Source organism: Micromys minutus (genome assembly GCF_963924665.1).
Source record: "Micromys minutus genome assembly, chromosome: 33".
Lineage (NCBI taxonomy): Eukaryota > Metazoa > Chordata > Mammalia > Rodentia > Muridae > Micromys > Micromys minutus.
In genome coordinates, this window is record NC_137968.1 from 13,337,490 (window position 1) to 13,360,131 (window position 22,642).

General features: G+C 32.4%; 1 protein-coding gene across 3 annotated transcripts in view; it reads right to left on the minus strand.

Annotated features, from left to right (window-relative positions):
- The window catches only part of CSMD3 (CUB and Sushi multiple domains 3), a gene marked incomplete at both ends in the record, with an annotated part of 1,162,760 nt that overhangs the window by 696,249 nt on the left and 443,869 nt on the right, over window positions 1-22,642 (minus strand). For 2 of the 3 annotated variants that reach the window (XM_080909302.1, XM_080909301.1), the window contains one exon: window positions 3,092-3,169. The exons of the other annotated variant lie outside the window; for it this stretch is intronic. In XM_080909302.1, coding sequence (XP_080765428.1) covers window positions 3,092-3,169 — 78 coding nt within the window. The remainder of the gene's footprint in view (window positions 1-3,091; window positions 3,170-22,642) is intronic. 3 annotated transcript variants of the gene reach the window in all.

Sequence of the window (22,642 nt, forward strand, 5' to 3'; positions counted from 1 at the left end):
ACTGAATTATTTATTTTATAAAGAAAAAAATATTTTTATTTTATGTAAGTTTAAAATGTACCTCAGATGTCCATACATTCTTGATTTTGGTATACATTCTAATTTTAAAATCTTTGTACATCAAAGAGATTTTGCTATTGAAGTGGGTTTCTTGTTTCAAATATAAATCAGTTGATTCTGATTTAAATGAACCTCCATATGACCACTTCCTTCTTATTACATTATTACTTAAATTTTATGTTTGATTTGCTCAAACTTTAAATATATACTACTTTGGATATTGTTCTAATATTCAATACTAAATTATCAACAGCATTGCATTATTTTGTACAAATTCACTTAATATCTTCTAAACAATTGGTTATTATTTCACTTAGTTTCCTAATGAAAGTAGTGTGTCCTTGAGGATTAAGGTTATGTTTTCTTTATTTCTTTATTATTTTATTCTAGTTGAGCATAGCAAAGGAACTGTAGAGTACATGGTTATGAAAGAAAGTATGCAATTGATATAGGAAACAAGCATGATCAGTTGGAATGCACAGAGTCTCACTATAATTCCATGTTATATTCCAGAGAGTCTTACTAAATTCACAAGTCACCAAGTTGAGCAGTTCAAATTGATAATAGTTTTTAGCAATATTTTTACAATATTTTACTTTTAAAAAGAAATTCTGCGTGATTTGTGCTCAGACTGACAAAACTTAATGAGTAAAAAGGTGGATCGGACAATTTTACAACTTAAAATATTAAAGGAGGCTAAGCCTTCAGTTAGATTTAGTGATGTACTCTGACACACAAAACACTGGAACTTCATCAACAGCTAATTCGTGAAAGATAAATATGCCAACAAGGCAGGTCTTGACAATCTTCTAATCTTTTCCAGCCATACTTATGTTCAGAAAGTTCAGAAAACTGAATCATTTTAGCCAGAGAAATAGAATTTCAACTTTTATTTTAGTTAAAAGTGGATATCTAATAATAGTATAATTGAATTCATATTTTGAATTGTATTAAACACATAATAAGAAATGTGGAGAACTTGATATACATAAATACTTACTTGAAAGTAGGCGAATATGATTAAAATTAAAATGATATGCTTTGTTAAAATAAAAATGAGATAATACAGTTTTGAAACAAAATTTTCAGTGCTGGATAAATATGTTTTAGTAAATAAAATTTAGTAATATTGGGCTACTATTTTGCATCCATCAAAATAAAACATGTAACTTGTCTTTATCTACCTAGGTATTAAACCATATTAAACAGAATATTTTATATGGGCTGCAGGAGTCAGCAACTTGGTTTAAATTTATGATCAAAATTATTCACATTTTTTCCTTCATATTGGCATTTTTTTACTTAATTATTTTGAAACTAAATAACTGATAGGTATTTTTTCATACAACTGAAACATTGGTATTTTCTTTTATGGTTTACTCTATCTCCCACTACAAAATACAATATCTGTTTGACTAGCATGTTATAACTAGCAACTTAGACCATAGATCAGGTATAATCTGCACATTAACTGAATCATCCAGAACAATTGAAAGCTTAAAGTATGGAGTGTGGGAAGTGACATTTTCATGGACAAAATGAGAAAATAATGAGTGACTAAGGGGTTTATTAGTTTACTTATTTCCAAACGAATTATACAGAGAGCCGGAGTTTAAAATAAAAGTGGTAGTTCATATCATAGTTAGTTCTGATAACATATAATTTTCTTGTCTCAAAGCTATGATCAAATCTGACATGCTGGAATTAATAAACTTAATAATATTCTTGGCAACCTATTGTACTCATGTATTTTTCCCTTTATGGGCCAGATTTATGTTCTTCTCAACTAGAATAAAGAGTTATGTATATCATATATTCATATATAGTAGAATTGTTTTGGAAATATTGGCTAACAGTATAGAAAATATTCGTTAATGCTAAATGTAGAAAGAAACCATATCTGAAAGCTAAGTACTTTGAAAATATCTATAATGCAGCTTCAAAAGTCAGAGGACATCAGTATTGTACTCTAACACATAGTAACAAAATGCAAATATTACCTTTAAATTTTTCTAATAACACATATTGAGAACTTAAAAGATATAGAATAGTTTTCTATAGTTGAGATAATAATCGAAGTGGCAATTCACTTTTTATATTTACAAGTAAGAATACAGGTAAACGTTTTTTGTAAATTAGTAATAAATGAGCTTAGATAAATGATTAGTTACAAAGTAGTTTAGTTAGATTTTGGATATGAACTTGTTCAAGAATATGTAATAATATTATACATTTTAACATTAGCTAGTATCAGCTTTTATTGTCTTCTAGAATTCAGATATTTGTATAGTGTGGCATTTCTTCAACTTCATATATATATATATATATATATATATATATATATATATATATATAAATGAGATTGGGAATTTAAACAATGCTGGTCTTCTATTCTGTGAAACACAGGCACAGCTCTTTCCAAAACTATTCCTTCTATATTTATGGTAGCATAGACTTTTTATCTGTGTTCCATGTTGCAATAGAAGTCACTAGAATATAAGCTAAGCTGTGTCAAAAATTAATTACTTTAGGCTTTAATAATATTTCCAATTTCAGAAATAATTTTAAACTTCGTTTGGAAAATATTATGGACTTTTTTTATTTGAACAAATTATCCCAAGTTAATCAATCTTTTATGAGAGAAAGTCCCCGCTAGAATGTTACTTAAGTTGTATCTGTGATAATTGAGCCATATTTAGACAAGTGTTGCTAAAAGAAAACTACAACATTGAGAATCATCTGCATTTTGTCCTTATACACCAAATAGTTATATTATTACCACCACATGAGATTAAAGTATTTTTCACATAGCAATAAATTTGAGCAAAAGTAAATTATGAGTTTGGTGGAATTACCATTAAACTAATATACATTTAAATCCCAAAATATTTAATCCTCATCATGCATGTTATATAAATATTAATGCAGTTATTAAATACACAGACACTTAGATAAAACACAGACAGACACCACAGACACAACAGACTTCACTCTTGCACTAGAGAAAGTAACAAAAAAGGAGTGCACTCACAGAGAGAAAACTTGTTGCTGTTGTCTTTCCCTGGAAACAACTTAAATCCTCTAGATTTAAAATCTATGGCCTTTTTCACTAGTTAAGAAAACAAACAAAAACATGTGTCAGGAAATACAGTTTTGAAAATGAAATTCAAGTTAACAAATTCGGTTAGCATGGAATTATGCAAGTTAAAGAATCTCCTCCCTTACATCTGGCTGATGGCACTCAGAGGAACATAAGAAATAAAAAAGCACTAAAATCACCTGGTAATAAAATATTAAACATCGTAGAACTCCAAATATTATAAAGGGAGACAACTGATACACATGTATGAATTTCTTTAGAAATGTCTGAATTTCAGAGTCAATGTGTAACCTTGACTATCCATCATTAGCAACTTGATTTTGTTAAATTTTGTAGGTTAAATTTTACTTGTAAGCAAATGGTACTGGAAGCATTTAAAAGAATGGAAATAGCATCATGATCTTTTAAAATTTTTTAATTGAATTATCAAGAACATTGCATATTAGGAAAATAATATAATTGGAATAATTATATTGTACTATTTATGCCAATAACTTTCAGATATTATCTTTGATCTTTTTAGTATAACTGGTGTCCAAACAAGTTGCTCCAAATGCATGAAAATAAATTACTGGTGGTTGATATCTCCTCATTGTTTGATGACTTTAAGCTTTTTGGTCAATGCTGCTCATAAGGGATGTATTTTCTCATTGTGATGCTATCCCATTATCCCTACAAAAATAGTTAAAACTGTATATGAATACAGAAATATGTACATTAAATTGGTAGATTAAAGGAGGTATTTTAAAACCTAGAAATATGCTAAAATTATTTGAAAGTTATTTGCATGAAGAGGTTTTATCTCTTTTATTTTGTTTTCACATTTATATTTTGAGTGTTTTATATGTATATGTCTGTACATAGCCTTATGTGTGTGTGTATGTGTATACACATACCTGAGTGTAAGTATGTATACCTATGTGTGTGCACACATCTATGTGTGTGTGTGTGTGTGTGTGTGTGTGTGTGTGTGTGTGTGTGTGTGTACACATGCTGTAGTATCAGTGTGGAGGTCAGTAGACAACATTCAGTACTTGCTTTGCTCATTTCTTTCCATTACAAAGAATCCAGGGATCAAGCCACAGTCTTCAGTTTGGGTTGTTAGAAGCTCTGTTAACTAACTGTCCATAAAAGCATTAATTTACATATTATTTAAAAAGTACATCTTAAAGAGCGATTTGTGATAATCATAATTCTACTAATATGGACAGCATCATGGTGTACCTTAGGTTTGTTATAAAGTTGTATTCTCTACATCCATGACACAATATTGGGATTCCAGTCATGAGTCACCTGTTAGTCCTTTATTCAGATTTATGACTGACATATTCATGCAAATGTCACCTTCATAGGTGAAAATTTTAGGTGGTTTGACTTAATAATGCATGGAGATATTATTTAAGTTTCGTGTTCATCAGTTGAAAAGTCTTATTTGAGTTGTTATAATATGAAATAATATGAAATGGGAATGAAGAAAATATCCAATAAAAGTAAATTTTTAAAAAAAAACTACAAAAAGAAATAATATATATATATTTAATACAAATAAGAGCTTGTTTACAATCAGCTATATTAAGGTATGTGTTTGTGTGTGTGTGTGTGTGTGTGTGTGTGTGTGTATCTCTGTGTGTGTATGTGTATGTGTGTCTGTTAGAACATCATTGCAAATCAAAACTGATTGGTCATGAGAAGCAGGACCAGGGAAACTCAATAATGGGGACAACCTTGGCAGCATCTTCATTGGTAAAAATGACCATGACGTGTAAATATGAGGAGTTCGTGTTTAAGTGGTGCCTCTATCATGGAAATTATGTGCTATCACGTCAAAAGACATCTCCCAGCTTTAAGTTTCTTATTTGAAATCTCTGCGCTATCTGTCTGCTACAAAGACAGATAAATAAATGAACCTATTTAATATGCAAACCTATTATTTTTGGTATGTACACTTGGTCAAGCAGTAGGGTTTATATTATAAAGACCTCAAGATGGAGAAATGAAAACAGTATTGGTGAAATAAATACTTTTATTAGAAATAATTTAATTTTTCATATTTAGAGGATTAAAGAAGAATATTACATAATATAATCAAGATTATCAGAAATCACCCAAATGTTAGTGATGTTAAATGCTGATGTAAAAGAACACTATTTATTGCAAATCTCCATTTAAACTATTTATTATTTCAAGATCTGAATCATCAGTCACTGTGCTACAGAATAAATCTGTCTTAGTTAATAAAATATTTGTTACATTTACTTTTTCAAAGAAATCAAATTATGTATAAATAATGTGTATTTTACTGATTATTGGTACATTTTTATTTTATCACTTAATTTTATATGAATTATAAGAACATTTTAGTATTGTACTTTAAGATATGGTATATAGTTATGTAGTTGCAAGTTTTCATCTTAAATTAATTTTAAACTTTTTTTATTCGACCGATGAAATATAAAGAAAAAATCTATGTTTACTTTTTAATAATTAAAACATTCATAACTTAAATATTTGATTTTGATGACATGGTATAACTTAAAATTTGCAGTATATTAATATGCAAGGTATTAAATAAAGTCACAAGTTTGGAGAGAAATGTTGTAAGGAGATGGGCACAGAATTGAAATAGGGATAATTATGGGTTTAGTTTTGAACAAAACATACTGTATGAATGCAAGTTTAATTAAAATCTTTTGTACAATGTAAAGTGTGCAGGTCTAAATACACAAACAGCAGCTGCTGACTTCCCACATATTACGGCGAAAGTAAACATGTATTCTGCAACTTCCTACAAAAATTATTTTTAAATCTATTGTCTTCTCATCACACAAAATTGTGGGCTTTTCTTTGTAGATCCAATAATCCTTTACCTAAATGTCTTTAATAATTGCCTTCCATAAAAAAAATAAAACGAAATTAAAATCTGAAGACATTTTGTTCCATTAAAGGGTAGTGTGTTTTCAATATTTGTGAAGCATCTCTCACTGGACAATTAGAAACCTGCATTCAAATCGTGTAAATGTGCAGTTCATTGTTTTATGTTTCCATTGCATCTTAAGAAATTCCTCTGTCTAGTGTTACCTGTTTGGAAAGAGAATCCAGACCAAAGTCATATGGCAAATCTCATGTTATCAGTGTCTTCATTTCATCCTAGCAATTAACATTTTTCTGGGGAATTTAAAATATCAGGTCAAATAAGAGAACAGCATTTGGTAAGTTGCAGTAGCTCCCTGAATTCAGATCGATAAATATAAAAGTTTAAATTGTTGCTCTAGATCTACTATTGACCGAATGAAGAAAGCTTTGGGAACATATTCTCTATGAGGACCTCTAAGTGATTATGTCATCAATATATGCCTCAGAAAAAAAGAGCTAACGTGAGGTTTTCAGGGTACAGGGAACGATATCTCACCATTTCCCTATCATTCACAGGTTAGTATGAGGGTAGTAATATGAAAACTAATATAAAAGAAAATCTCCGGAAGTAGAGGCACAGAGAGATCTGGGAGAGAGAGAAGTGGGAGAGAAAAGGTGGATGCGTGGGGTACAGATTCATGAAGAGATGGGGGAAAATACAGAGTTAGGAATTTGAAAGGAGTTGTGCAGCAGTCAAGAAGGGGGAACTGGGGGTCTCCACTATAAAGTTCCAGACTCCTGGGACCCAAGAGGTTCCCAGGACCCAACAGGGAGAACAATAGCAGAAATACCCAACAAAGGGGAGAGGGAACCTGTAGAAAGCATATCTTGTGGATAGTTACAGACCCTGGTTGAGGGATGGGGCCTCCCAATCATTTCAAGACAATCCCGAATTCCTTCTGTAAAAAAGAAATGAAGGGACAAAGAGTGTAGCAGAGAAAAAGGGAAAGGCCATCCTATCTGAAGACACCAAACCCAGATACAATTGCTCATGCCAAGAAGTACTTGTTGACAGGAGCCTGCTATAGTTTTTTCCTGAGAGGCTCTGTCAGAGCCTGATCAATACAGAAGTAGATGCTCACAGCCAACCACCAGACTGAACGTGGGGACATCAGTGAAGAAGTAAGGGCAAGAACTGAAGGAGCTGAAGGGGTTTGCCACCCCATAGGTAAAACAATAATGTCAACCAACCAGACACCCCACAAAGCTTTCGGGGACTAAACCCACAAACCAAACAGTACATATTAGAGGAGCCATGACTCCAGCAACTTACGTAGCAGAGGATGTCCTTATCTGGCATTAATGAGAGGAGCAGCCCTTAGTCCTGTGGAGGCTGATGACCCAAGGTAGGGGAATGCTAGCTTTCTGAGGCAGGAGTGTGTGCGTGGGTGGGTGAGGACGCTCAGAAAGAAAGTGGAAAGGGGGAGGGGATAGTTGGTTTGTCGAGGGGAAACTTGGAAAAAGGATAATGTTTGAAATATAAATAAATAAAATAACCAATAGAAAAAAATGAAAAAAAAGTAATGATATTTTCTTCATAGTTTTTTTTTTGTATATACACTATTATCATGGAGTAAGTAGTAATTTAACAGTTTCTAGAATATGTAAGAAAAGTCTAAGAAAAATTTATTAGTATCTACAGAGTCATACACGAATTGTTACAAAGCACTCCATTTCAAAATGTGCTGAAAATAAAAATAAACTAAATAGAGCTTCGTATACACAGAATAAGGAGCGTCATTAGAATGAAATGTGAAGGTACAACTAAACATGTTCATAAGTATAGAGAATATTTTTGGGTCATACATGGTAGAAAGGCACAAAATCTAATCAGTGTGTTTTCAAATGTAAAATTATACAAACAACTAAATTTTATAAGACATATACTTATCTCATACTTATTTAAAAATCTTATGTGCTTTGCCAAAACCCATTATAGTTGTATGTTATGGTCCAGACATGTCAGTATGATCCTTAGATTGGAAAATCTTTGTTTTTCTGCTATGCAAGCTTAAGGCTTACATGTGGAATGTTAATTCCTATTACAGACAGACATTTTAATTTTTCATTCTCAAGAAAATTCTATTTGTACTGTATCACAGTCTTAATGATTTTAAATTATTCCTTTTAAACTAAAATTACTTCGTATATAATTCATCACCTACTTTTAGACTTGTAGTACAAATTTCACTTCTAAGCCTAGTTAGAAGCCTTCCCAAATCATTAACAAAGAATCAGTTCAATGGGAATGTGTGGAGATGTACACATAAAGGAAGAACAGCTACTCAGCCTGATATCAGCGATATTCATGGAAGGTCTTTAAGACCCCAAAGCTACAAACTCCATTATAAAACAAGATTGGAACTCTAAACTTTTATCTACTTCAGAATAACTAGTGTATAGAAGAGTCTCATTTTCAGAACTGAAAACAATGTTGAGCACTCTAAGGAAGTATTGTATTCTCCTTCATAGAGATAAGCTATATTTGGTTTAATTTTATGGGTCCTGTAAGCAGAATTGAATGTATTACTTTTGTTTAGGAGACATTATTCAGTTTAATAACTGCCTGAAAATTCACATGATTAATTCTAGGAAAGTATTCTTACATTTTTCAGTGAATGTCCTTTCTTCCTAAAAAGGGAGCAAATTCAGGAATCCCTAACACTTGCTTATATAACAACAGAAGCATACTCAACGTATAACACAGCAGGTCTTACAGCTAAGGTGTTCTGTAAAATGTCAGGATTCTATGTAACATGTGAGACTTCTTATTCTCTTCATTATCCTTGTAGTTGGTATAATAAAGTTATTATATAAGAAATTACTATTGCTAGAGGCTGACTGATAGTTTTCACACATTAGAAATGTTTCAACCTTTTTATTTCAATTTAATTATTTTCGAGGAGCTTGAGATAAAGTAACTATTAGTTACTTTAGTTTCAGGTTTAATATTATTTTACTTGGTATGTTTTAAATTCTCTTTGGAACACCAGTGATTTACTGATTATTTTATTTATGATTGCTGTTCTCTGTTAGTAAATTTCACTGGCATTTTACAGTTTCAAATGTAAAATTTTAGTTTTAACATGCAATTGGTAATGTTATCGTTTTGTACTCAAGGTGCACTATTTAAATAGTTTGTATGTCCACTCTCATGCCTATAAATATAAAAAAGCAACAGTTGTTTGAAGAACAATAACTATATTCAGGCTCTCTGCAAGCATTAGACAGTGCAGTCTATTGTACAAATTCAATATTCAGCAGGGTAGTAAAGAATAAAATACATTAAGATAATTTGCAAAACCCTTGCTTAATTCCTGAGATCTTGCTCCTTGTGTTACACACTAATTCTTCACTTGAACATTTTGTAACAAAAAGCTGAATTCTGTTTAAAGCAAAGCAAATATAGACATGCTTTGATGGTTTCGGTTATACAAAGTTATTCAGCTCTTTGCATGTATACTCAAGGATCAAAGCTCTACTTAAATCACATCAGTTTTCTATTTACAATCCTGTCCTCACTGGTTCTCTGAATTTTTTTGTCCTTGATCTCTGCTAAGATCAGTCTGAGCTGGCTATAACCTGGATAAACTAGTTATATCACTGCCTAAAACACAAAGCAGCCTCTCAAGTCTATATAGCTGTGAAAATGAAAATCCATAGCTTAGCAATATCCACAGGAGATTCTTAAAAATACTTAGTGTATTAAAAATTTGTACTCCACCAAAAGAATCCCATAATGTCTCAAATAGATGATAGGATAATGGGAGAAGGGAGAATAACAAGGTCAGGGGTTTCATTTCTTTGGGTTAAGTAACTAGCCATTGGTTCAAATTGGCTAAAGTGGTAAACTGAAGGTCCCTTGTTTTTGAAGTCAGCTCAAAATATAGCACTCTGGCCAAGATGCATACTCTTCTTCCATTGGATAAGAATCACTGGAGATTGTCATGAAGCTGTTTGTATTTTAATGTTAATTCCACTTCCCCAAGAAGAGCTGCCTAGTCTTGTAATTAAGAAGTGACTTTATCTGAACCTTCCCATTTTAATTCATAAAATAAAGGAAAGCCAGTGACTGGGTGGGGCAAGGGAGGTGGAGAGAGGAGTGGTCTGAGAGGTCAGGAGAGGGTGGAGGTCATAGCAATATGAACTCAAAGATTTTATAGGTCTAATATCTCATATAAAAGGGAAGTTTGTATCTTTGTCTATTTGGTGTAATCTTGTTGTGTAGAGGGTTTGTGGATTGCGAGTTGAATATATAAACCTGTATAAAACGCAATTGGGCTGTAGAGTTGTGATTGTGTTGAGTTTTAGGGTAAAGGAGCCCTCAGGACAAAGGCAGAGAACAGTGGTGAAAAACTGCCAAGGGAGAGAGTGGCTCGGACAAAGTTAGGCCATGGGGGTGGCTCAGACTGGGTGGTTTAAGCCAAGCGATGGAGCCACCATATCCAAATTGAGGAGTGATACCTCAGAGCCCATAAAGAAAAAAAAAACATTTTTAATTTTTTAATATTTACTGCAAGAGATCACCACTGCCTGTTTTCTGTTTATTTATTCTCAGTGACAGCACTCATATAAACAGCTGAGAAACCTTTACATTAATATATTTAGAAATAGCCACTTATTATTTCTTCAATTTACTTTACCTTTCTTTTAAGACTACCATAATGTTCTTTTGCTTTGAATAAACCTGGATGAGCAAACCATGGTCAATTAGAAAGATTCCAGATAGATAGATAAATAGATAGATAGATAGATAGATAGATAGATAGATAGATAGATGATAGAAAGATAGATAGATAGATAGATAGATAGATAGATAGATAGATAGATAGATAGATAGATAGATTGATAGGTAGATAGATAATGGACCGTTCTAAACAACATATGCATGATGACAAGTATATTTCAAAGAATATATGCTGGATGGAATTCATGACTATTTCTTATTATCCTGTTATTGTTAAATATAGTGGTTTGAATAAAATTGATCCCCATAGGTTAATAGGAAATGGCACTATTTGGAAATGTGGCCTTGTTGAAATAGATTTGGCTTTTTGAAAAAAGTGAGTCAGTGGGTGGTGGGCTTTGAACTCTGAGAAGTTCAAGCATTGCCTACTGACTCACAGTATCTTTCTGCTGCTTTCAGATCCAGATGTAGACTCTCCGTTCCTTCTCTAGCACCATGCCAGTCTCCACACCTCCATGTTTCCTGCTGTGATGATAATGATCTAAACTTCTGAAATTGTAAGGCAGCCCCAATTAAATGTTTTCTTATATAAGAGTTGACTTGGCTATGGTGTCTCTTCACAGAAATAGAAACCCTATCTATGAAAGAAGTTGATATGAGGCACTTGCATAGTCCTCTGATAAGCCAGACCATTTGTTGTTGTTTTTGAAGGAATGAGGACTTCTGGGTTTATGTAAGGAGACTTGTGAATACTTCGAGTCTATTTTAATAGTCTGTACAGGTAGGATCATGGGAAGCAGTGGTACTGGGCATGATTTGAACTTTGTGGGCCTGGTTGGCTCAAAAGTTTTCAGAGGAGGAGAATGTTAGCATGTGGTCTAGAGGCTGTTCTTGTGATATTTTGGTGAATAACGTGCCCCTTTCTGCCCTTTTCCAAATTATCTGACTGAGGCTAAATTGAAGAGTTCTGGATTCATTTGGTTTGCAGAAGAGGTTTCAACACAGTCTAGTATAGACTGTGCCTTATGGGTATTAGTGGCCATCTTTATGCACAATTTATGTGAAAATGAGAAAATAATCAAAAACGTTATAAAATGTAGAATTTAAGAAGAATCAGGGCATCAGATAAATCAAGTGCTGAAGCATTAAACAGAATACAGGAAATCCTTATGTTGAATGGGGTAGAGTACGTGGTTACATCAGAGCAAGATCCCACAAAACTAAGGTTCTAACTTGTGAAATGCAAGAAAATCATAAGGTCAAATGTGGTGATGACTGCCTTTACTCCCTGGGCTTAGAAAGCAACAGCAGGTAGAATTTTGAGTTTGAGGCCTGTCTACCCTACAGATGATATGTCTAGACAGCCAAGATTTGACAGTGAGAGAATTTATTGAGATCAGAAAGCTGGTGAATCCATGCTTTCTTCCATAATGATAAAGACCTGAACTTATTAAACTGTACACCAGCCCCAATTGAATGTTCTTCCCTCAAAGAGTTGCTATGGTCATGGTATCTTTTTGCAGCAATATAAACCCTTATTAAGACAGTGGATAACTAGGTTGTTAGGAAATGTTTTGGAGGTATTGACTACACAGCAGCCTCTTTTAAGCAATCTTATTTTCAAAAAGCATGGAGACTTCACAAAGATAGAGCAGATAAAAAAAATAATTTTGTAATATTGAAGTGAGAGAATTGTAATAGGTTAAAACTTATAAAAATAAACTAGCAAATGCTAGAGATGAATCTATGTTACAAACTACTTTGATATAACTTATATATGATAGCAATACAAATGTTTCACTAAATAGTCTTTCTTATAATACTTTTTAGCAATAATCAGTTTAATTTTATGTTTTATCTTAAAGGCTCTGTACTAATCTTTTATTTCTTAAGATATTCACATTTATCTTTATTTTAAAAAAGTCTTATACCACTAGAATCCATTTTCTTTTTATAAAGGTTATAGAAGTTGCTTCTGTTTTATTGTAATCAAACATACAAAAGTACACATAAAATAATCCATCCCCTTTATATAGAAGTGAAGATGAAAGATGCTCAGTAGATTGTTGAAAGCATTTACTGAGTTTAAAAGCTCAATGCTTCCATCTAAATACAGGATAACAACATTCTGCATAGTCAGACAACACTGTGGATTATGATAATATTAATGTACACTATAATAATTTAAATAACCAACAGTGCCAGCTTTTTAACTACATTATATAACAATATATCTTGGCATCTGTAAATAATATAAGACCCCCCCAAACTAATATATCAGCTCTTTTCTTATAATACAAACCACAGTCTCATGAAAAGTTATTCATTTGTATAAAATTTGTTTTAAAGATATATTACAAATGAAAAGGTCAACCTGTAGATAAAAATGTAGCAATTACCTATTATCTTTTGGGGAAAGAACCCTTAGCTCCAATTCTTCCTAGTGGGAAAGTTCAGGAAAGCTGCTAAAACTTTTGCTTGTATTATTGTAAGCTTGTTCAACAAGGACATCTAAAAAAAAATACTAAGAAACAGAGTAAAGTAATTCTGAATACTCCTGTTTCTCCAAAGCTCTATTTATATTATGAAGAAATGCCAATTTACAGATAATTTTGGGGCAATCCAAGCATCTGCATGAAGGAGCAATGGCTCATGATTCAGAATTTGAATGATGGAGTGGTGTAGGGCAGGATACAGGAGGCAACATGTCCTACACTCAGCACCATGTTTCTCTGTTCTTCTGGGGAGTGTAGACTAACTGTGGGGCTTCATTCTGCTCACAGCAGGACCGCCATATGCTCTAAGAAGTACATGTAAGAATGGCAGCTTGCTGTAAAAAAATGGGTGCAAATGCCTTGAAATAATTCTGAAGAAGATAAAAATATCTTTAACACAAGGCTGTTTTCCTATACTTTAAAAGGCAGAGGACTTTCTTTGGCATAAATTTCAAACACTAGTGAAAGTTCTAGTCATTTTGTATATTTTAGTAAGAAAAAAATGACATTTTCTTGGTGGCCTTTTCTCTCACAGGTAAATGAAATTATGGTGAATGGTTGACAAAAGATTTTATACAAAATATTTTAAATTCTTACTTTACAATTAGGTTCTTTATTTTGTATCATTTGAGTTTTAATTGTTTCTTCTGCTCTTTGAGATAAAGAATAACTAGGTGTCCCTGTTTCTAAGAAAGTAGCGACATAAAACATGGCTCAAGCTTAATAAACATAACAATTCCTGAAAACACTTTTTATGTCCAGTTCAGTAAATGTTATTTTTTTATACATTATCTGATTTCTACAAAATGATAAATCATACGTTAATGCTAAAAAGTAAACAAAAAAGTAATATAATACTGTTGGCTATAGAGACATGTTTAAAAACTAAAAAATTAACAATTATGAAACAAGCATGTTTGAGACACTTCAATAATGTTGGCTGCCTTAAAGGTTTCCACCAATATATACAAGAAAGCTGGGTTGTCAGAAACTATAAAATCTTCATGGGTCGGTCTAACTCTAGAGCATACTTTGAGAGATGACATTCTATTAAAATATGAAAATGAATGCTCACAGATTTTTCATTTGGAAATGAAATAACTTCCACTATCTCATATTGCCCTATGGTTCATTGACAATTGGAATATTTCTATATCTTTAAAATGTACATAAACTTTTTGCCAAATAAATTATAATTTTCCCTTAATTTTACTCAGAAACTAATTTATTAAGCAAAACACCAAAAATTGAGAAATATAAGAATATATTTAGTATTATGAATGATGCTGCTCTAATAGTATAATAAATGTGATAAAGCATAAGTTAAAAAATGAAGAGTGGATTGTTATACAATTTGTAACTATATATTTAAATAAGAAATCAGGTTGCTTTGAACAAAATAAACACATTTTTCACATGGTAATGTATTTAAGAATGTGCAAGAGAAAGATGATATTTAAAAATAAATATTTATAGGTAACTCCAGCCCAATGATTACAATTCTCTGTTAATTAATTTACTCTACTGATATTATATTTTATTTACAAAGTTAACAAGTAGAAATATATTATAATAGTCATATATAACCAAACTTTTTGTTATACATTTTCACATCTGTCTTTATTTATGCTTAATACTATTTTAAATTCAATATGTTAGTTAGTTTCATATATTATTATAATGAAAGTCAAGAATGAAAAAGTAATCTGACTATTAAAATACAATATGTAGATGTTTATTAAAAATAATTTGATAATCAATATTTTGTATGTTTTCACTATATTTTATTTTAATTTATAAGTTATATTTCTGGGGATTTGAGGCTTGATAAAAAATAGAATAGTATTTTTTCTTTTATTATTTTATGTAACAATATATTAAAAACTGTATTTCTAGGTATATAATTTAGGGTAAAACTTAAAGCTGTGTACAGAAATTTGATTTTGCATTGTTATTATTAACCAATTTACAAACTGGTTTTACCCATTAAATTATAGTGGATATCAGAACCTATTCCAAAGACCAATGAAATTATGGTCATTAGTACTGTATGAGGTTTTTATTTGATCAATACTGCTATGTTTTGGTTGAGACAAGATCTCTGAGTGAGCCCATACAATGGTCCTCCTAATGGTGTATATTGCTTTCTACACAGGATAGTCACATAGCTACTGAATATCCCCACTCCCATTATTTTTTAAGAAATTGAAACTTAGAAAAATGGATTTCACTGTGATACTGAAAGGATAAAAAATATAGCCTAACCCTTCTAAGGACCCCAAGCTACCTCACTTTAAAGGAGCCTTAACCCCTGCGCCTAAGAACCCCTAAATATCTCAAATTCCAGACCCTACTCTCTGCCAGTAAGTAGATATAAGGCCACACTCATTGACGTTCTGGAGCTGCTTTCTATATGGGTGAAACTGGGTGAAAGGGTTTAGGACAGGACCTTGGATACCTGAGCCGGCCTAGTAAGTTAACAGGAGATAAGCTGACTAACCGCTTATTTGGCTCCTGCAAACTGCTCGCACCATAGAAACCCCACCCTAGTGACTTCTCCTGACTGCCATTGTCACCCCCACTCAGGAGATGGAGCAAATACAGACCTCCGAGACTATAGGTAACTGATTGGTCCATGGAGCACAGGCTTAGATGATTTACAATGATTGGCCTAGAAAGTGCAGGCTTAGATAGTTTAAAATGATTGGTTTGTGATTCGCAGGCTTTGCCATGATTGGTTTGGGATTTGCGGGCCTTGTGAACCTTATAAAAGCTGTCCCGATCATGCACTTGGGGGTTCATAGTCTTCTACCTTATGGTCTCCAGCGTGCTTGGAATAAAAATCCTCTTGCCATTTGCATCATGAGCGCTTTTCATGAGCGATTTGGGGTGTTGCCACTCCCAGCATGGGGGTCCTTGCTTTGAGGACCATCAAGTCATCCTCTCTCTTGGAATATATCAGTGAGTTGAACTATACTGATTTTTAGAACCATAAAATATATAGAAGGCTGTTCACTATTAACTCTTACTTGAACTCATGTATATATTTTTAAAGTGCCTGTTCCCCATTTATTTAAACTCATTGAAATTCGTACTAACGTTATTTTTAATATGATATTATTTCCTCCCAGTCTAAGCAGTCAATTAAATTGTTTATGACTGTTTCAGAACAGATATATAATTTCTTCATACATTTTGATCATTCTCTGCCTATGAATTGAACTCCAGGAGAGGCTCAAACTCTAAGTAATGTATGAGCTTAGAGCATGTCTTAATTTTCACTTGGTTTTTGGCCCATGGCAGAGAATATTCATTTTCAGTTCTTTATTCCCAAAAAGCCTTTGTTGATTTCTCAAATCAGAAAGGCCAGCCTATCACACAGGTCATGTATGATTTCTATACAGCACATATAAGTATTATGTCATTAGTCACCCTCTTTTCATGTTTTAGTATGAATTTCATCAAGAAGGTCCTCCTAACTTCTTCAGAACTACATATTTCAAAGTCAAAAGGGCAGAGGAAAGAATATAATGGAAGGGAGAATTACTCAGAGGATGAAAAAAGTAAAGGGATCTAGTCCAAGGGAGCTGTGGAGGATTTGGTTGATCAACAATGAGGCCACAACCGGCTTCAGCTCCTCCATCTCCCCACCCCACCCCCACCCCAACACCCTCACCAGGGTCCCTGTATTCAGTCTGATGTTTAGCTGCAAGGTATTCAGCTGCATTATTCGGGCAGAACCCCTGCGGTGGCACCCCCATGGCTCCAATTGCATATGTAGCAGAGAATAGCAGTGTCTGGCATCTGTGTGAGAAGAAGCCTTTGGTCCAGTGAGGGCATGTTTTCCTAATGTAGCGGAATGCCAAGGCAATGGGGTGGAGAGGGTGCACCTTCAGGAAGACAAGAAGAGGGCAGGTGAGGAGGGGAGCCTAGTGGTCAACAGAGATAACATTTCAAATGTAAATACAGATAGTATCAAAAAAAAAAAAAAAAAAAAAAAAAAAAAAAAAAAAAAAAAAAACCTAAAACGAAATTTAAAACAAGAAAAAATAAAGGGAAAGAAAAGAAAGAAAAAGATGAAAATTTAAAGAAAGAAAGATTTCCAGACAAAAGTTAAGTAAATTAATAACTAATTAAATATAGTGGAATAAAGTAGTGAAGAAAGTAGAAAAAAATAAAAATATTCTCAGGTACCTTCAAGTGTAATCTCCTCTTGAGAAGAGAATAGATACATTTGAATTCTAATAAGACATTTTAGGGAACTTAGACACAGATGTTAGCACTGGGCCCTAGGAGAATGGAAACATGGCTGATTTCTTATGCACAAGATAAACAGAGTAAATCTTTACTTTATTTTTTCTGATCTGAGAGCAATAATAAACCACTCTGTTCTTGTTTTGTGTGATCTTATCACAAAGACAAACACAAGATGATGAATAGGTTTTAAATCAATATGTGATATTATAAGATATAGTGAACAGTTTTAGAATAAAATAATGATATGCATTATTAAAGGAAAATTTCATATACTTTTAGAATATACAAGTTGTCTCTTCCTCAGCCTAATTTTGAATATGTATTACTTTACACTGTTCAGGTCGCTGATTGACTAATTGGCTGTGAGAGAGAGAGAGAGAGAGAGAGAGAGAGAGAGAGAGAGAGAGAGAGAGAGAGAGAGAGAGAGAGACAGAGACAGACAGAGAGAGACAGAGACAGAGACACAGAAATACACAGAGAGACACAGAGAATCAGAGATAGAGTCAGAGAGAGAGAGAGAGAGAGAGAGAGAGAGAGAGAGAAATACACATAGAGAGATACAGGGAGTCAGCGACAGAGTCAGAGAGAGAGAGACAGAGAGACAGAGAGACACAGAGAGTCAGAGATAGAGTTAGAGAGAGAGAGAGAGAGAGAAAGAGAGAGAGAGAGAGAGAGAGAGAGAGAGAGAGAGAGAGAGAGAGAGAGAGAGAGAGAGAGAGATCTAATGAGTGTTCATGGTAACGATTTTTATATTAAAAGTCTTTAGCAAGTTTTCTAGGAATTATAACCTGTGTGTGGAAGCTTTTTATTCTCAGCTGTCTGCCATACTCTGCTTGAATCCTTTGTCATTTCAAAAATTACAAATATTCACAAGCACCTGCTTTCATTTGAAAATATAATAGACTCCCTTATAAAAATTTCTCTTAACTTCTTATTGCTGACACTAAAACATATCACACAAGACACATCACATGAAACAGATCATTCACACTTATCATCATCTGTATGTTTTAGTCGATTTGTGGTTATTTCTTCTTTTGCCATTGACAAATACCCTTTCAGTTCCATTGTATCATTGTTCCCTTTTACTTAATGATGCAGATAATGTCTAATATTCATTTGACACCATCACATGATTAGCATAAGGTAAAATTTGCAATAAGTCTCTGCTGACTCAATTCTGGAGGGACATTACTCAGCATTCATCAAAACACAGTTAAAGAATCAATACAGTATACCTTTATATGTGATGATGCCAATGATGTTTAAACTGGAGCAAACCTAAACAACACACTGTATACTCTTCAAAGACAAGACAATATATAAAAATGCTCTTAATTACCCGAAAACATTAAAATATATTTACAGGACGCCATATAATTCAATGACATGCACATATTTAGCCCCAACAAGTTATTGACACAGTAAATATTCTGTTATAGTAATGATGCCATGTTAGTATCTGTCCAAAGTTTTTTTTATATGTGGGAGCCATTTTCTATATAAACTTATTTATATGAAGCAGCTAACTGTGTTTAATGCCCTGTGCTCACAGAGACAGAAATGGCAGGCACGAGGCGTGCGTGCTTCAGCCCCTGGTCTTGTGCACATATGTTATGGCCGTTAGCTTGGGGTTCTTGTGGGACTCCTAATGTTGAGAGTGGGTGTTCCTCTGATGCATTGATGTGCACTTAAGATTCTTTTCCTTCTACTGGGTGGCCTTGTACATCCTCAATATGAGGACTTTTGTCTCTGTTGTATCAACCTTTGTCCTGTTTGATCAGTATTGAAAACTTGATCTTTTCTGAAGAGGAAAGGAAGGGTGGGTAAATTTGTAGAAGAGGGGAGGCGGGAGGGTTTAAAGGAAGAAACAAGAAACTGGAAGATTTTTTTTTAAATCCACAACCTGGTACTTTAACATTTGATTTGAATGTTATTTGTGTTTGTTGAGCTTACTTAGAATGTTAAAAGTTAAAATTGCTGCTTTTCTGTTTTTAACAAAATGGCTGACCTGAACACACTGTGATACTGAAGTAGGATATCTTCCCTTAAATGTAATGTGAGCAAGTACTATTTATTATATAGAGGGCAATTTTTAACCGTATATATTTTAAGCTTTTGTTTTAAGTAACAAATTATGCTTCCTCTGAGCTACACAACTGATTTTCATTTTAATGATAATATAACACCTTCTGCTATGAACACTTATTAAAAACACTGTTAAGAACTGCTGTGTTCTGCAAAATAAACACAAGTGATGACTGGAAAACCTCATATCATAAACTTCTCTGAACACCTTGTGTACTTTAAATACTTTAAAAACAACACTGGAAAGTTCAAAAAAGTATTTAATGATTTATATATATATATATGTATATTATATTATGTATATATGTATAATATATATGTATATATATATACATATATATATTACAGTGAACTACCCAGATCAATAGATTCAGATAGTTTATTACAAAAGGTCTGGCAAAGTACCAGTATTGTCAATTAAGATATGATGGTAATTTTAAATTCATTGAGAAAATCGATATCATTATGCTATACTCTATAAGAAAATAATGTTAAAACAAATGAATAAATAATATATTTCATTTTACATACTGTTATTATCCTATGGTAGATCTTTTCTTGAGAAATATGCCCAGTTACTTCCATAACCATGTGCTATCTTCTCGTTATCTTAATAGAATGATTTTTTATTTATTTTTTTACAACTTTATTTTTTAAAAAATATAGACCCATTTGCAGATTTTTAAAAGCATTTTTGCATAAAACTATATGAATATATTTTATCAGTACTTAATTTTTTAAAGGTTTGATAGTATGCATTGAAATCTTACTAGTTACAACGAGCATAAAGTACATGTAAAACAAAACATAACACAGAATGTTTTTTAAAATGAAAATTAAATGAATTAGTGAGAATGTATAATACTCATTACAGCTTCTCCTATAGCCTGTCAAAGGGGCTATGAATTTTATAAAAATGATGGCATGATAACATGTTACATGAGATACAGGAATGAAGAAACAAGCAGACACAGTAAGTTCTATTATATTGCTATATATTTATGTTCTTATCATATAGGTTTATTTTTAGTTATACTTGTTTAGATGTATTAAATAGTGTTATTATAGCACTGTTAGGAGTAGTGTTAGAAGTTGGAGAGATGGCTCAGTGGTTAAGAGCACTGACCGCTGTTCCAGAGGTCAACCACATGGTGGCTCACAACCATCTGTAATGGGATCTGATACCCTCTTCTGGTGTGTCTGAAGACAGTGACAGTGTACTCATATATAATGAATAAATAAATCTTTATAAATAAATAAATAAATAAAGGACCTTGTTTTTTGAGAAAAAAGTAGTGTTTGAAAGCATTATGAATACACAAAATTTGAAATAATTTAAAAATAGAATTTATAATTAACTCAATTCTTATCCAATTTTAGATATGACATAGGAAAAATACTAAAAACTCATCCCTAGGTGAACTATAAGGATAATATATATAAGGATAATAATAATAAATATATATTTAAAAATAAATGTGTATTTTATAATTGTTCATTATTTTAAAAACTGATATAGAAATGGGCTTAGTGAAGTACAGCAACATTTTGCAGATAAAAATGCGAACATTTAAGCCTTACATGACCAAGAACAAAATGCCATACTAAATTTCAATTTGCGTAGCTTTGTTGAATTTGTAAGTGCTATTTATGTTAACTAAGATATTTCAATTTGTTTTCATTATTAAAATGATATAAGATCCATTCTGAAGATTAGAAGTGGTCAAAATAAAATAACTGCAATATGGGTACCCAAACAGTAAAAATTAGAAATTGAAGAGTATACAACAATCTTAATTAATAAATATTCAAGAATCTACACTACAGGAGACTCTCCAGGGTTTAAACTTTAGCACAGAGTTAACCTCAGCAAAACAGCATGCACTATACCATATTTGTATCTGTTCAGATGAAACTGATAGACTTTATGAATCACTTCTGTTTAATTAGAGGTTTCTTTTGAGTTTTCATGTAGGTACAAAGCTTATAATAAGGCATTTTATGTTTATGAATTGGGAATTTATATACAATGTAACTAGTGACATAAGAGCACAATGTGATGAGAATATTATTTTGTTACATTTATGTAAATGAGTTACAATGGGGACAAAATAAAAAGGACTTTTTTTTTCTTTAAAACTAAACCAGAGATAGAACATTGTAGTAAGCCACAGTCATTTCAAATTTTCCTAACTTCAATGAATCTCCTTGGTAACTATGCTGTAAATATTTATTTATTTGTTGGTTTAGTTGTTTAACAGATCTTTTAAAAATACATCTTTGGGGGCGAAAATACACTGTAAAAAATGAATGCAGCAAGTAGGATGATTATTTCTGTCAATGTCTTATCCTAACTGAGTCTAAGAGTACATGGGATAAGTATTGTAGTTGGGAATTTTCTATGCATGTCACAATAGCAAATTATGATTAGATAGTCTAATGCTTTAGGGATATCAGTGTCATATCAAGAATTGAAATTAGAGTTGGCTAGTTCAAAAGTTAAAAGCGTGTGTAAGAATGGCTTGGAAACCACAAGTAATCAAAATGCAACCTTGCTAAACCCAGTACCAAATGATAATTCTACAAAACAAACCCCTGTCTTCTAGAGCTCAGGGAATATCATGGAAGAAAGGCTAGACAAACCATAAGAGCCAGGGCAATAAAGAGCATTTTGTGAGATTGTGTCTCCTAGGTCTGCAGAGGCCACTCTTAAGAAGGCTCACTAATATGATCACTTAAACATGAACTCAACAAGACAACTGACATGCTATCTTGGACAAAACAAATGAACAAAAAACCCAAAACTCAAAAAATCTCATGAGGTTCAATCCTACATAAAGCAACTAAGCACCTCAGTGACAGAGAAGGAAAATTATTGTCCCTGGGGCAGAGCATACCAGTTTGTAATTCAATACTAAAGGCTGATCCATGAAAGTTTGCATATAAGTAATGTTATACACAATGAGCACCATGAATTTATGTATTTAAGAATATATATGTATGTATATATACATATGTAAAAATAAATATATAGTATACATG